This window comes from Coregonus clupeaformis, chromosome 7 (assembly GCF_020615455.1).
Source record: "Coregonus clupeaformis isolate EN_2021a chromosome 7, ASM2061545v1, whole genome shotgun sequence".
In the NCBI taxonomy this organism is placed as follows: Eukaryota; Metazoa; Chordata; class Actinopteri; order Salmoniformes; family Salmonidae; genus Coregonus; species Coregonus clupeaformis.
The window spans coordinates 41,116,521-41,130,034 of NC_059198.1; the positions used below are offsets into that span (position 1 = coordinate 41,116,521).

Consider the following 13,514-nt stretch of genomic DNA (forward strand, 5'->3'; position numbering starts at 1 on the left):
GGATAGAGTCCAGGGTGGATGGATACTATCAGCATGCATCCTTCCTTCCTCCCTTCCTTGGAAGAAATCCCTGATCTGACATAGCTGGATGGGTGAAAGCTATGTGATAGAACTCAATCAATCAATCAATCAATCAATGACATTTATTTATACATTAGCAGATGTCACAAAGTGCTTATACAGAAACCCAGCCTAAAACCCCAAAGAGCAAGCAATGCAGATGTAGAAGCATGGTGGCTAGGAAAAACTCCCTGGAAAGGCAGGAACCTAGGAAGAAACCTAGAGAGGAACCAGGCTCTGAGGGGTGGCCAGTCCTCTTCTGGCTGTGCCGGGTGGAGATTATAAGAGTACATATGGCCATTAAGGCCATATCTTTCTTCAAGATGTTCAAACATTCATAGATGACCAGCAGGGTCAAATAATAATCACAGTGGTTGTAGAGGGTGCAACAGATCAGTACCACAGGAGTAAATGTCAGTTTGCTTTTCATAGCCGAGCACTGTTGTTTACACCTATCTATTTGTGTTAGGTCTGTGATAACTTCAAGGAAAGGAGGAAGGAAGGATGTGTTTTTAAGGTATTCAATTATGGCCTTTAATGTTTTGTTGTGGCACATTCCTTTAAGATGTCCTCCGTCAGGAATAGCTATAAAAGCTACAATGTGTAGTGTAGTGCTTTGACAGTATAAATTCATTTTATTATGAATAGTGGTTATTATTTTTATACACTGGAGCCTTTCTTTCAAGACAAACCCGGATTCTGTCATCATCTGTAAAGTGATGTAGGCTACTGTTGTAGTGTTATAGTTCTGCACTGTACTTACTGCCAGATGTACAATTCTCATGTAACTCAAGTGAGTGTTCGATCTAGCACCTCTATTTGGAAATTAAATATGCCATTTATTTTCAACAGAGCGTTTTATTCTGGGTTGGGTCTTTCGTGTGTGCGTGTGCGTGCATGCCTGTGTTTGAGCTTGTGTATGTGTGCTTGTGGGTCTGTGTGCGTCAGTGCGTGGGCACCATACGTATTGCAATCCAGGATGAATGTGTCTGTATGCCACCTGTGTCTATATATACACTACATGACTAAAAGTATGTGGACACCTGCTCGTCGAACATCTCATTCCAAAATCATGGGCATTAATATGGAGTTGGTCCCCCATTTACATTTACGTCATTTAGCAGACGCTCTTATCCAGAGCGACTTACAGTTAGTGAGTGCATACATCATTTTTTTATTTTTCATACTGGCCCCCCTGTGGGAATCGAACCCACAACCCTGGCGTTGCAAACGCCATGCTCTACCAACTGAGCTACATTCCTGCCGGCCATTCCCTCCCCTACCCTGGACGACGCTGGGCCAATTGTGCACCGCCCAATGGGTCTCCCGGTCGCGGCCTGCTACGACAGAGCCTGGATACGAACCAGGATCTCTAGTGGCACAGCTAGCACTGCGATGCAGTGCCTTAGACCACTGCGCCACTCGGGCTGCTTTAACAGCCTCCACTCTTCTGGGAAGGCTTTCTACTAGATGTTGGAACATTGCTGCGGGGACTTGCTTCCATTCAGCCACAAGAGCATTAGTGAGGTCTATCCCAAAGGTGTTCGATGGAGTTGAGGTCAGGGGCTCTGTGCAGGCCAGTCAAGATCTTCCACACCGATCTCGACAAACCATTTCTGTATGGACCTCGCTTTGTGCACGGGGGCAAAGCCCGAACCATAAAAAACAGCCCCAGACCATTATTCCTCCTCCACCAAACTTTACAGTTGGCACTATGCATTCGGGCAGGTAGCGTTCTCCTGGCATCCGCCAAACCCAGATTTGTCCGTTGGACTGCCAGATGGTGAAGTGTGATTCATCACTACAGAGAACACTTTTCCACTACTCCAGAGTCCAATGGCGGCGAGCTTTACACCACGCCAGCTGACGCTTGGCATTGTGCATGGTGATCTTAGGCTTGTGTGCGGCTGCTTGGCCATGGAAACCCATTTCATGAAGCTCCTGACGAACAGTTCTTGTGCTGACATTGCTTCCAGAGGCAGTTTGGAACTCAGTGAGTGTTGCAACCGAGGACAGACTATTTTTTTAACGCGCTACACACTTCAGCACCCGGCGTTCCCGTTCTGTGAGCTTGTGTGGCCTACCACTTCGCGGCTGAGCCGTTGTTGCTCCTAGACGTTTCCACTTCACAATAACAGCACTTACAGTTGACTGGGGCAGCTCCAGCAGGGCAGAAAGTTGACGAACTGACTTGTTGGAAAGGTGGCATCCTATGAAGGTGCCATGTTGAAAGTCACTGAGCTCGTCAATAAGGCCATTCTACTGCCAATGTTTGTCTATGGAGATTGCATGGCAGTGTGCTTGATTTTATACACCTGTCAGCAACTGGTGTGGCTGAAATAGCTGAATCCACTCATTTGAAGGGGTATCCATGTATGTCCATGCACAAGGAGTGCAAGCGGCCTTCATGAATATTTGATGAATGCAGATCTAAACCGGTAGCTCTTAATCAGCTTTTTCCCCCCTATGCGGCGAGGAGAGGATTGGGGTGTTATTTACATACAGGCAGCGTACAGGCGGGAGAGCAGCAGGCATATAGGGAGGGAACCCAGCTCCCTGCAAATGGCAGACTTAGTAACGCTCACTATATGACAAGGGCCTGTGTGTGTGTGTATGTGTGTGTGTGAGAGAGAGCGAAAGAGAGGGAGAGAGAATGTGTTTGTCTGTGTTTATGCAACAGTGTATTGATCTGTGAGAAGACCGGTGCAGTGATGCAGAGTGTAACATGCTAAGGAAATGGATATGCCAATACCTCACTGACAGGACATGGGTGTTATCTGGTTTATGCTGTACTTTACCTGACTGAGAGATGCACTATTCAACATGTTCTACCCAATGATGCCCCAGGAGTTCCAAGACATTGGTGTGGAATGATTGTAGAAAATGTCGTTATAGATTTTAGACCACACTTTTCCTCATAGTGTTATGGTGCTTCTAGCAATCCCTTGTCATAGATAAATGCGCATGAAGAAAAAAGCAAATGGATCTTCGTTATAGCCTGACATCAAAACAGATTTTGCACAGGATTCAGTCTGGTTTAACCAGGCTATCTCCCTCATGTAGTGGGGGGAAATCACTACATCAAAACCCCTGCTGCCACTGTCATTTTAGATTCTTTTTGGCGCTTAGCCTATTTTCCTTCTCTCCCCCCCCCCCTCTCTCTCTCTCTCTCTCTCTCTCTCTCTCTCTCTCCATACTTTGAATTGCTTTATTTTCTACAGATCCGACCTTCAGTATGTCTCGTCATTGAGGGAGGCAAAACAAAGCAACAAATCAATTGGGGAAGGCATACTGGGGATCCATTTCATTCAGATTGACACCCCAAGGCTAACGTCGGCCGGCGTGACTGTTTATAATAGTGTACACGGGAGAGCCAATTCCATCTCACCACAGTATATATTATAATAATGCCCCTGTAAAACTACCTGAAACAAAGATTGCTGAGCAAATTTCTATTTCACACTGTTAACACGTTTCATGTGGCGCCTTATGGATATATATATATATATATATATATATATATATATATATACAGTGAGGGAAAAAAGTATTTGATCCCCTGCTGATTTTGTATGTTTGCCCACTGACAAAGAAATGATCAGTCTATAATATTAATGGTAGATTTATTTGAACAGTGAGAGACAGAATAACAACAAAAATATCCAGAAAAACGCATGTCAAAAATGTTATAAATTGATTTGCATTTTAATGAGGGAAATAAGTATTTGACCCCCTCTCAATCAGAAAGATTTCTGGCTCCCAGGTGTCTTTTATACAGGTAACGAGCTGAGATTAGGAGCACACTCCTAATCTCAGTTTGTTACCTGTATAAAAGACACCTGTCCACAGAAGCAATCAATCAGATTCCAAAGAGCTCTCCAAGGAAGTCAGGGACAAGATTGTAGACCTACACAAGGCTGGAATGGGCTACAAGACCATCGCCAAGCAGCTTGGTGAGAAGGTGACAACAGTTGACAAAATAACTGTCAATCTCCCTCGGCCTGGGGCTCCATGCAAGATCTCACCTCGTGGAGTTGCAATGATCATGAGAACGGTGAGGAATCAGCCCAGAACTACACGGGAGGATCTTGTGGCGCAGTGGTCTAAGGCACTGCATCGCAGTGCTAGCTGTGCCACTAGAGATCCTGGTTCGAATCCAGGCTCTGTTGTAGCCGGCCGTGACCGGGAGACCCATGGGGCAGCGCACAATTGGCCCAGCGTCGTCCAGGGTAGGGGAGGGAATGGCCGCCAGGGATGTTGGTAGAGCAGGGTTGTGGGTTTGTTTCCCACGGGGGGCCAGTATGAAAAAAAATAAAAAAATTATGTAAGCACTCACTAACTGTAAGTCGCTCTGGATAAGAGCGTCTGCTAAATGACTAAAATGTAAATGTTGTCAATGATTTCAAGGCAGCTGGGACCATAGTCACCAAGAAAACAATTGGTAACACACTACGCCGTGAAGGACTGAAATTCTGCAGCGCCCGCAAGGTCCCCCTGCTCAAGAAAGCACATATACAGGACCGTCTGAAGTTTGCCAATGAACATCTGAATGATTCAGAGGAGAACTGGGTGAAAGTGTTGTGGTCAGATGAGACCAAAATCGAGCTCTTTGGCATCAACTCAACTCGCCGTGTTTGGAGGAGGAGGAATGCTGCCTATGACCCCAAGAACACCATCCCCACCGTCAAACATGGAGGTGGAAACATTATGCTTTGGGGGTGTTTTTCTGCTAAGAGGACAGGACAACTTCACCGCATCAAAGGGACGATGGACGGGGCCATGTACCGTCAAATCTTGGGTGAGAACCTCCTTCCCTCAGCCAGGGCATTGAAAATGGGTCGTGGATGGGTATTCCAGCATGACAATGACCCAAAACACACGGCCAAGGCAACAAAGAAGTGGCTCAAGAATAAGCACATTAAGGTCCTGGAGTGGCCTAGCCAGTCTCCAGACCTTAATCCCATAGAAAATCTGTGGAGGGAGCTGAAGGTTCGAGTTGCCAAGCGTCAGCCTCGAAACCTTAATGACTTGGAGAAGATCTGCAAAGAGGAGTGGGACAAAATCCCTCCTGAGATGTGTGCAAACCTGGTGGCCAACTACAAGAAACGTCTGACCAACAAGGGTTTTGCCACCAAGTACTAAGTCATGTTGTGCAGAGGGGTCAAATACTTATTTCCCTCATTAAAATGCAAATCAATGTATAACATTTTTGACATGCGTTTTTCTGGATTTTTTTGTTCTTCTGTCTCTCACTGTTCAAATAAACCTACCATTAAAATGATAGACTGATCATGTCTTTGTCAGTGGGCAAACGTACAAAATCAGCAGGGGATCAAATACTATTTTCCCTTTCATCTGTGAAGAGCACAGGGCGCCAGTGGCGAATTTGCCAATCTTGGTGTTCTCTGGCAAATGCCAAACGTCCTGCACGGTGTTGGGCTGTAAGCACAACCCCAACCTGTGGACGTCGGGCCCTCATACCACCCTCATGGAGTCTGTTTCTGACCGTTTGAGCAGACACATGCACATTTGTGGCCTGCTGGAGGTCATTTTGCAGGGCTCTGGTAGTGCTCCTCTTGCTCCTCCTTGCACAAAGGCGGAGGTAGCGGTCCTGCTGCTGGGTTGTTGCCCTCCTACGGCCTCCTCCACGTCTCCTGATGTACTGGCCTGTCTCCTGGTAGCGCCTCCATGCTCTGGACACTACGCTGACAGACACAGCAAACCTTCTTGCCACAGCTCGCATTGATGTGCCATCCTGGATGAGCTGCACTACCTGAGCCACTTGTGTGGGTTGTAGACTCCGTCTCATGCTACCACTAGAGTGAAAGCACCGCCAGCATTCAAAAGTGACCAAAACATCAGCCAGGAAGCATAGGAACTGAGAAGTGGTCTGTGGTCACCACCTGCAGAACCACTTCTTTATTGGGGGTGTCTTGCTAATTGCCTATAATTTCCACCTGTTGTCTATTCCATTTGCACAACAGCATGTGAAATATATTGTCAATCAGTGTTAATTCCTAAGTGGACAGTTTGATTTCACAGAAGTGTGATTGACTTGGAGTTACATTGTGTTGTTTAAGTGTTCCCTTTATTTTTTTGAGCAGTGTATATACAGCTCTGGAAAAAAGTAAGAGACCACTGCAAAATTATCAGTTTCTCTGGTTTTACTATTTATAGGTATGTGTTTGGGTAAAAATAACATTTTTGTTTTATTCTATAAACTACTGACAACATTTCTCCCAAATTCCCCCCCAGAATATTGTCATTTAGAGCATTTATTTGCAGAAAATGACAACTGTTCAAAATAACAACAAAGATGCAGTGTTGTCAGACCTCGAATAATGCAAAGAAAATAAGTTAATGTTAATTTTTAAACAACACAATACTAATGTTTTAGTAATTAGTAGTTCAGAAATCAATATTTGATGGAATAACCTTGATTTTCAATCACAGCTTTCATGCGTCTTGGCATGCTCTCCACCAATCTTTCACATTGATGTTGGGTGACTTTATGCCATTCCTGGCGCAAAAATTCAAGCAGCTCGGCTTTGTTTGATGGCTTGTGACCATCCATCTTCCTCTTGATCACATTCCAGAAGTTTTCAATGGGGTTCAGGTCTGGAGATTGGGCTGGCCATGACAAGGTCTTGATCTGGTGGTCCTCCATCCACACCTTGATTGACCTGGCTGTGTGGCATGGCGCATTGTCCTGCTGGAAAAAACTATCCTCAGAGTTGGGTAACAATGTCAGAGCAAAAGGAAGCACGTTTTCTTCCAGGACAACCTTGTACGTGGCTTGATTAATGCGTCCTTCACAAAGACAGTATGAAAAATGTATGCACTCACTAATTGTAAGTCGCTCTCGATAAGAGTGTCTGCTAAATGACTAAAATGTCAATTGGATCACTAAAAGTACAAATCTGCCCGATTCCAGCCTTGCTGAAGCACCCCCAGATCATCACCGATCCTCCACCAAATTTCGCAGTGGGTGCGAGACACTGTGGCTTGTAGGCCTCTCCAGGTCTCTGTCTAACCATTAGACGACCATGTGTTGGGCAAAGCTGAAAATTGGACTCATCAGAGAAGATGACCTTACTCCAGTCCTCTACGGTCCAATCCTTATGGTCTTTTGCAAACCTCAGCCTGGCTCTTCTTTGCTTCTCATCGATGAAGGGCTTTTTTCTAGCTTTGCACGACTTCAGCCCTGCCCCTAGGAGCCTGTTTCGAACCGTCCTCGCCATGCACTTCACCCCAGCTGCCGTTTGCCATTCTTTTTGTAGGTCACTTGATGTCATCCTACGGTTGTTGAGTGACATTCGAATGAGTTGGCGGTCATCCCGGTCAGTAGAGTCATTTTCGCCCTCTGCCGGTCTGTAGCTTTTTTGTCCCCAATGTCTGCTGCTTGACCTTGTTCTTATGAAACGCCGTCTTTGAAATTTTAAGGATGGAAGCAACCTGATGCTCACTGTATCCCTCTGCCTGTAAAGCCAGAATTGAACCCTTCTTTTCCTCACTCAAAACTTTCCTTTTCAACTCTTTTGGCATGGTCAATAGTTATTTTTGGATTAATATTACTTTTGAGGTACTATTAGCACTGTTTTTGCCGTCCAGCTGGTTCTATTGCAAGAGGATAGTGATGACCACAGCAGTGGTTTTTATACTTTTCCTTGTTAAATAACATTTGGTTCAGGTGATCACCTAGTCAGTACCTAATTCAGTAGAATGAGGTGTGCCTGTGTTGGAATTCAACAGACACTGGAATGGAATGGCTATCATACATGTAGAGATGCTGATTTAAGAAACATATGCAGTGGTCTCTTAATTTTTTCCTCAACTGTGTATATGTATGTGTGTGTATATATATATATATATATATGTGTGTGTGTGTGTGTGTGTGTGTGTGTGTGTATATATATATGTATATGTATATGTATATATATGTATATGTGTGTGTGTGTATATATACATACATACATACATACATACATACATACATACATACATACATACATACATACATACATACATACATACATACATACATACATACATACATACATACATACATACATACATACATACATACATACATACAGTGGGGAGAACAAGTATTTGATACACTGCCGATTTTGCAGGTTTTCCTACTTACAAAGCATGTAGAGGTCTGTAATTTTTATCATAGGTACACTTCAACTGTGTATCCAGAAAATCACATTGTATGATTTTTAAGTAATTCATTTGCATTTTATTGCATGACATAAGTATTTGATACATCAGAAAAGCAGAACTTAATATTTGGTACAGAAACCTGTGTTTGCAATTACAGAGATCATACGTTTCCTGTAGGTCTTGACCAGGTTTGCACACACTGCAGCAGGGATTTTGGGCCACTCCTCCATACAGACCTTCTCCAGATCCTTCAGGTTTCGGGGCTGTCGCTGGGCAATACGGACTTTCAGCCAAATATTAAGTTCTGCTTTTCTGATGTATCAAATACTTATGTCATGCAATAAAATGCAAATTAATTACTTAAAAATCATACAATGTGATTTTCTGGATTTTTGTTTTAGATTCCGTCTCTCACAGTTGAAGTGTACCTATGAAAAAAATTACAGACCTCTACATGCTTTGTAAGTAGGGAAACCTGCAAAATCGGCAGTGTATCAAATACTTGTTCTCCCCACTGTATATATTGTAGTCATGTATTGTGTATTTGCATACGTTTTGACACCCACGTTGGGAAGGATGGCATAGTTGCAAACACTTGTGCCACATTTGACAAAGGACCCGATATTTCATAACACCCTTTATGTAGTATAATCTATAGTGCTTATGAAGATTTTATGAATGCTCTATAAAGCCTTTATATGTTGTTGGACAGAGGAGTATGCTGCAGTAAGGATCTCGTACTCAGTTTCTTGAGGTCTGTAGACTGTCACTTCAATTGCAATGAACACCTACCCTTCTACCCCTTCTACCCTGTTGTGATGAATTCACATCTTGCTGTAACTTGTGTTGAATTAGCACGCTCTCTTTCATCTAGTATAGATTAGAAGATCCCAATGCACCAGGGTAGTCATGGAAATACAGTACTCTAAAGACTGCGGATCAATTGATGAAATGTTTATTTGAGGCTCTGGGTCAACTATACAGATCCTATAGATGGGTTGGCTGACAACCCGCATCGTTGGGACTGAAGGCCGTGTGATGTTATGATTCTGAATGGTCATAGCTAGCAATAATGACAAGAAGCTGCAATGTGGGGAATCTTAGGTGGCTCGTTTCAGCTAGTTTTATCTTGTTCTTGATGCCAACAACATAATGTATTTGAGAGACAACAATTGCTCATTGTGCACATTTATGTTTTCAATAAACATTTGGAGACTAAATATACTTTACATGTTGTCAACAATCTAAGCCAACCCCTTCTGTTTTGCTCCATAGTTGCGCATGTGTCAGTTTTGTTCCTGAACAACCAACCCGTCTATTGAACCTTCCTGTAAAGATATTAGAAATGGAGGAGATAAGAAAATGTATGGAGAAACGTATAATGCTCTGCCCAGCAGTGTCCACAAATCATGTTCACGTTGTAATGCTGTGTCACGTGGTTGCTAAACTATTCGTCACGCAATCCCTTCTAAAAGTCAGGTTATGAGTCAAGAAGAGAATTACTCTTTTCACGGTGCAATACTGAAGTTACTTTTTCGTAGCAGGTTAGGAGTTCTTACGCAGCAGTAAGTAAACCTTACTAGTAAACCTGCTATTTTACTCAAAAGTACTTAATGTCAGAATTTCAAAGCTATACGATATTACAGAGGACAAGTTAATGATCTCAAATCCTGGAAAATATTTGTAAGGTTGAGCTTCTTGTTCACATAATTCGTGCTCATGTTGTGTTTTTGTGCTAGCGCCCAATTGACTCCTTGTAGAGATTTCCTTTTCGGAGTGTACCCAGAATGCACCGCACGGCCCATTGACAACGTACGGGCAACGTACACAGTTTCCCATCTCCTCAAAAGTATTTATTCTTCCAGTTAAAATCTTCAGCTTCCAATTGACCCTTTGCTAGCATTGGTAATGTTTGGTGGTCAATGGCTGAGCGCTAGCTAGCCAGCTGAGCTAGCAAACCATGTAACAAATGTATAATTTCGGATTTGAAAAATACTCCATCAACAGGCTCTGCATTTTAGAAATCACAGTAGCAAGTACTCTTGATGCACTGTTCAATTATTTAGCCATTAAAACAATTATAATCATAATTAAGAAAACGATCCGTTTTTCCCACTGCCCTCACTGCGTTCATGTGTTTCAAACATGAGCTTCAGCTTGTCTGAGGTGTCGGACTTGACAACAGTTGCTATCCATTGGAGCGCTGCGATTGGTTGGCCAAAATTCTGGGGCGGGGTTAAGCGAAGGGTCCATTGGCCCATTAAACTCTCTCCATGCTGTCCATGTTCTGATCTCACAAATAAATCACTGTTGGGAGCATATCAGTTGCGTACATTGTTTCATATTTTTGAGTATTCTCAGTTCTCTCTTGACACTTGAAGTGAGGAGCTCTTTTGAGAGGCCAATTTCAAGTACCATAAGAAAGTACAAAAATGCTTGACAGTAGTATTTCTAGTGCTAATGTTCAATAAACTCTCTCTCTCTCATTCCCTCTCTCTCTCTGCCTCAACTCAACATGCAGTCAAACATCAACGATTACTCACTGCTGCAGTAGCAAAACTTCTGTCATAAATGTCTCATCAGCGGTGTCACTGATGTCAGAATTCTCTCTTCAGTTCCAGGAACTCGAGTGCTGGCCACCGGAGGGGCTTCTTCTAACAAGGACATTCTGCAGGTTGGTGGTGTTGATAACCTTCTCTAGTCTAAATGTTTTTATAAACCCTATTTTAGGCTTTTTCTTTGCCATACTGTGTGGTTTGGATCCCCGCGCGCGTGCGCGCACACACACACACACACACACACACACACACACACGCGCACGCTGATTAGAGTATGTGTGCTGTCCTCAGGTCGTGGCGTGAAGCTAATGCCATCTGACTGCCGTGTCTCCTGCAGGGCCACACAGCTGTGTTTGGGGCCTTGTGATTCGCTATAAATGTACACCGACCCCGGCTGACCTCTCTCTTCATACATTAGGCCCTGTGTGTGCTCTCATGGCCCCTGTGTTGTGCCCAGCCCAGCCCAGCCCAGCATGCCCCATGCATTTACAATGTGCTCCCCCTCAAGCAAGACACTTGGCTACAGTCCCTTCACTATTTTTGTGTGGGTGTTGTGGGCGGCATGCTCAGTTTCGATGATATTGACATGATGCAGTATTGGAAATGGAGACATTAGAAAGCATTGCCATGCCAAGCCCCTGCGGAACAGGCATTTGTTATGTATTCATCTTCTCTCTGTGATGTTGTTGTTGTTGTTACCTTTTAGAAATATTTTGACGCTACAGATGTTTTGTTTGCCGTCTAATTCTTTTTTTATTACAAAACATCATGTTATATCGCTCCACGCCTTAACAAGGTTATTCCCTGGTGAGTGGCGAGGTAATGAAATTAGAGCGCTGCAAAATTGTGTATGTTTTACACTCTAATTGAGTGGAAATTGAATCAATCGGCCTCAAAACAGGAAACAATAACCATGAGGAAACTGTATGCTCTTTTGTTTCTTGTTCGAGTGAAATGGATGAAAATGATAGCCTTCTATCCTCTCTGCAATGTTTAGAGATCTTATATAAGCCACCACTAAACTGTGTAAATACAGATACAATGCACATTATAGACTATATATAGAATTTAGTATGTGTCATTAGACATGGCTTTCTATATTGCAGACAGTGACTCATACAATGTAACATTTGCAGACAGTTACATTTCCAATAACATACACTCCCATTCCTCCTCTCTCCATACCCAGGTGCTATCTGACGTGTTCGATGCTCCCGTGTACACCATTGACGTGGCCAACTCTGCCTGTCTAGGCTGTGGCTACAGGGCCCTGCAGGGTGAGTAAGATTGACGTATACAGCAGAGTTTCTCCAACGATGGCCCTGGAGAGCTGCAATACTGGGTGTGCAGGTTTTTGTTCCAGCCCCGCACCAATACCACTGTTTTTAAATCATCAACTAATCTTGGTCTTCGATCTGAACCATAATAGCGGATTCAGCTGGTGTTATTGCAGGGCTAGAACAAAAGCCTGCGCACCCAGTAGCTCTCCAAGACCGGAGTTGAAGACCCCTGCTATAGGAACCCTTGTGGAGATACATGTACAGAGTGACTCATGCTGTTATTCAGTATAATTTCCTGCCTATTTTGTTCCTGTGGTATATTAGCATTCTTTTGTGTTCAGCCGATTCCTCCATCTGACGGAGTTTAGAGGACACACATGTTGGATATTTTATGCTGGTTTCGCCATTAAAAGGATGTCCAGTAATTCACTCACATGTTCATCTGGAAGCATACTAAATTAAGACAAATTAAAACATTCTCATCAGTGAATTCTATTGAACTTTGACACTTCAAAGGCTTAAGCCAGCATGGAACCGGCAGACAGAAAAGATCAATCGATTGATAATTCTATGAGCAGATTTTTTTTACAGCATCAAATAACCTGAAGAAGTCTTTGCTTCTAGTGTAAAAGAAAGATTTTTGGCGTTTCAAACACTAGGCAGGGTTATATCATATAAGCTGCATTCAAACAGTAAGACAAATGTGTGCATTTCTTTGAATATTTGGATTGATATTCTGTTGGTGCAGTTGACATGTCATAATAATCCATTGATTAGTCTGATTCATGGGGATTTTTGGGCATGAATTTTGTCATCTGATACTTTGATCAGTGGGATCGATTGGCTCTCAAACTACCATTATCATAAAGATTAAATGGTATTTCCTCCCCCAAAATCGACTGTATGTACTGTAGCAGACCTGGGTTCAAAAGGTATTTGTTGTTTCGAATACTCTAGCTGCACTTGATTGAGCTCGCCTGAGGAAATGGAACCAATGGAATAGTCCCAAAAGTGCAAACCCCACCCATCTGGCACTCCAGGCAGGCTCAATCAAACACTCAACGTGGTTTAAAGAAAACAAATACTATTTGAATCCATGTCTGAATCATCTGATTTACAGCAGGAAAGAGAAAGGACAATCAACACTTAGTAATCCTTTGTCAGTTGGTCACAGCATTTAAATGTCAGCGAGAGGAATTTAATATGTCTTAGCATTTAATAAATGGTATTGAATCAATGGCTTTTTAGAGCTCAGCACTTTTAAGTTAGGCTTTAATTATTATTTTATTATGCATACTTGTTTTGCGGTCTCAACATTCACAAATGTTTTCCCGGTGTCCATAAACACTGCTTATGCGCCTAGCCTCGAGTACCTTTTAATGGAAGTCAAAACTCTCAAGTGGAATGCATCCGCTTGGTTGTTTTCCCTCCATTGTGTACGTGTGTT

At 43.2% G+C, this 13,514-nt stretch overlaps 1 protein-coding gene across 2 annotated transcripts in view; it reads left to right on the forward strand.

The window, feature by feature from the left end:
• Window positions 1-13,514, forward strand: part of xylb (xylulokinase homolog (H. influenzae)) — a 60,919-nt gene that overhangs the window by 19,402 nt on the left and 28,003 nt on the right. For both annotated transcript variants that reach the window (XM_041879932.2, XM_041879933.2), the window contains 2 exons: window positions 10,845-10,903; window positions 11,977-12,064. In XM_041879932.2, the coding sequence (XP_041735866.1) occupies window positions 10,845-10,903; window positions 11,977-12,064 (147 nt within the window). The remainder of the gene's footprint in view (window positions 1-10,844; window positions 10,904-11,976; window positions 12,065-13,514) is intronic.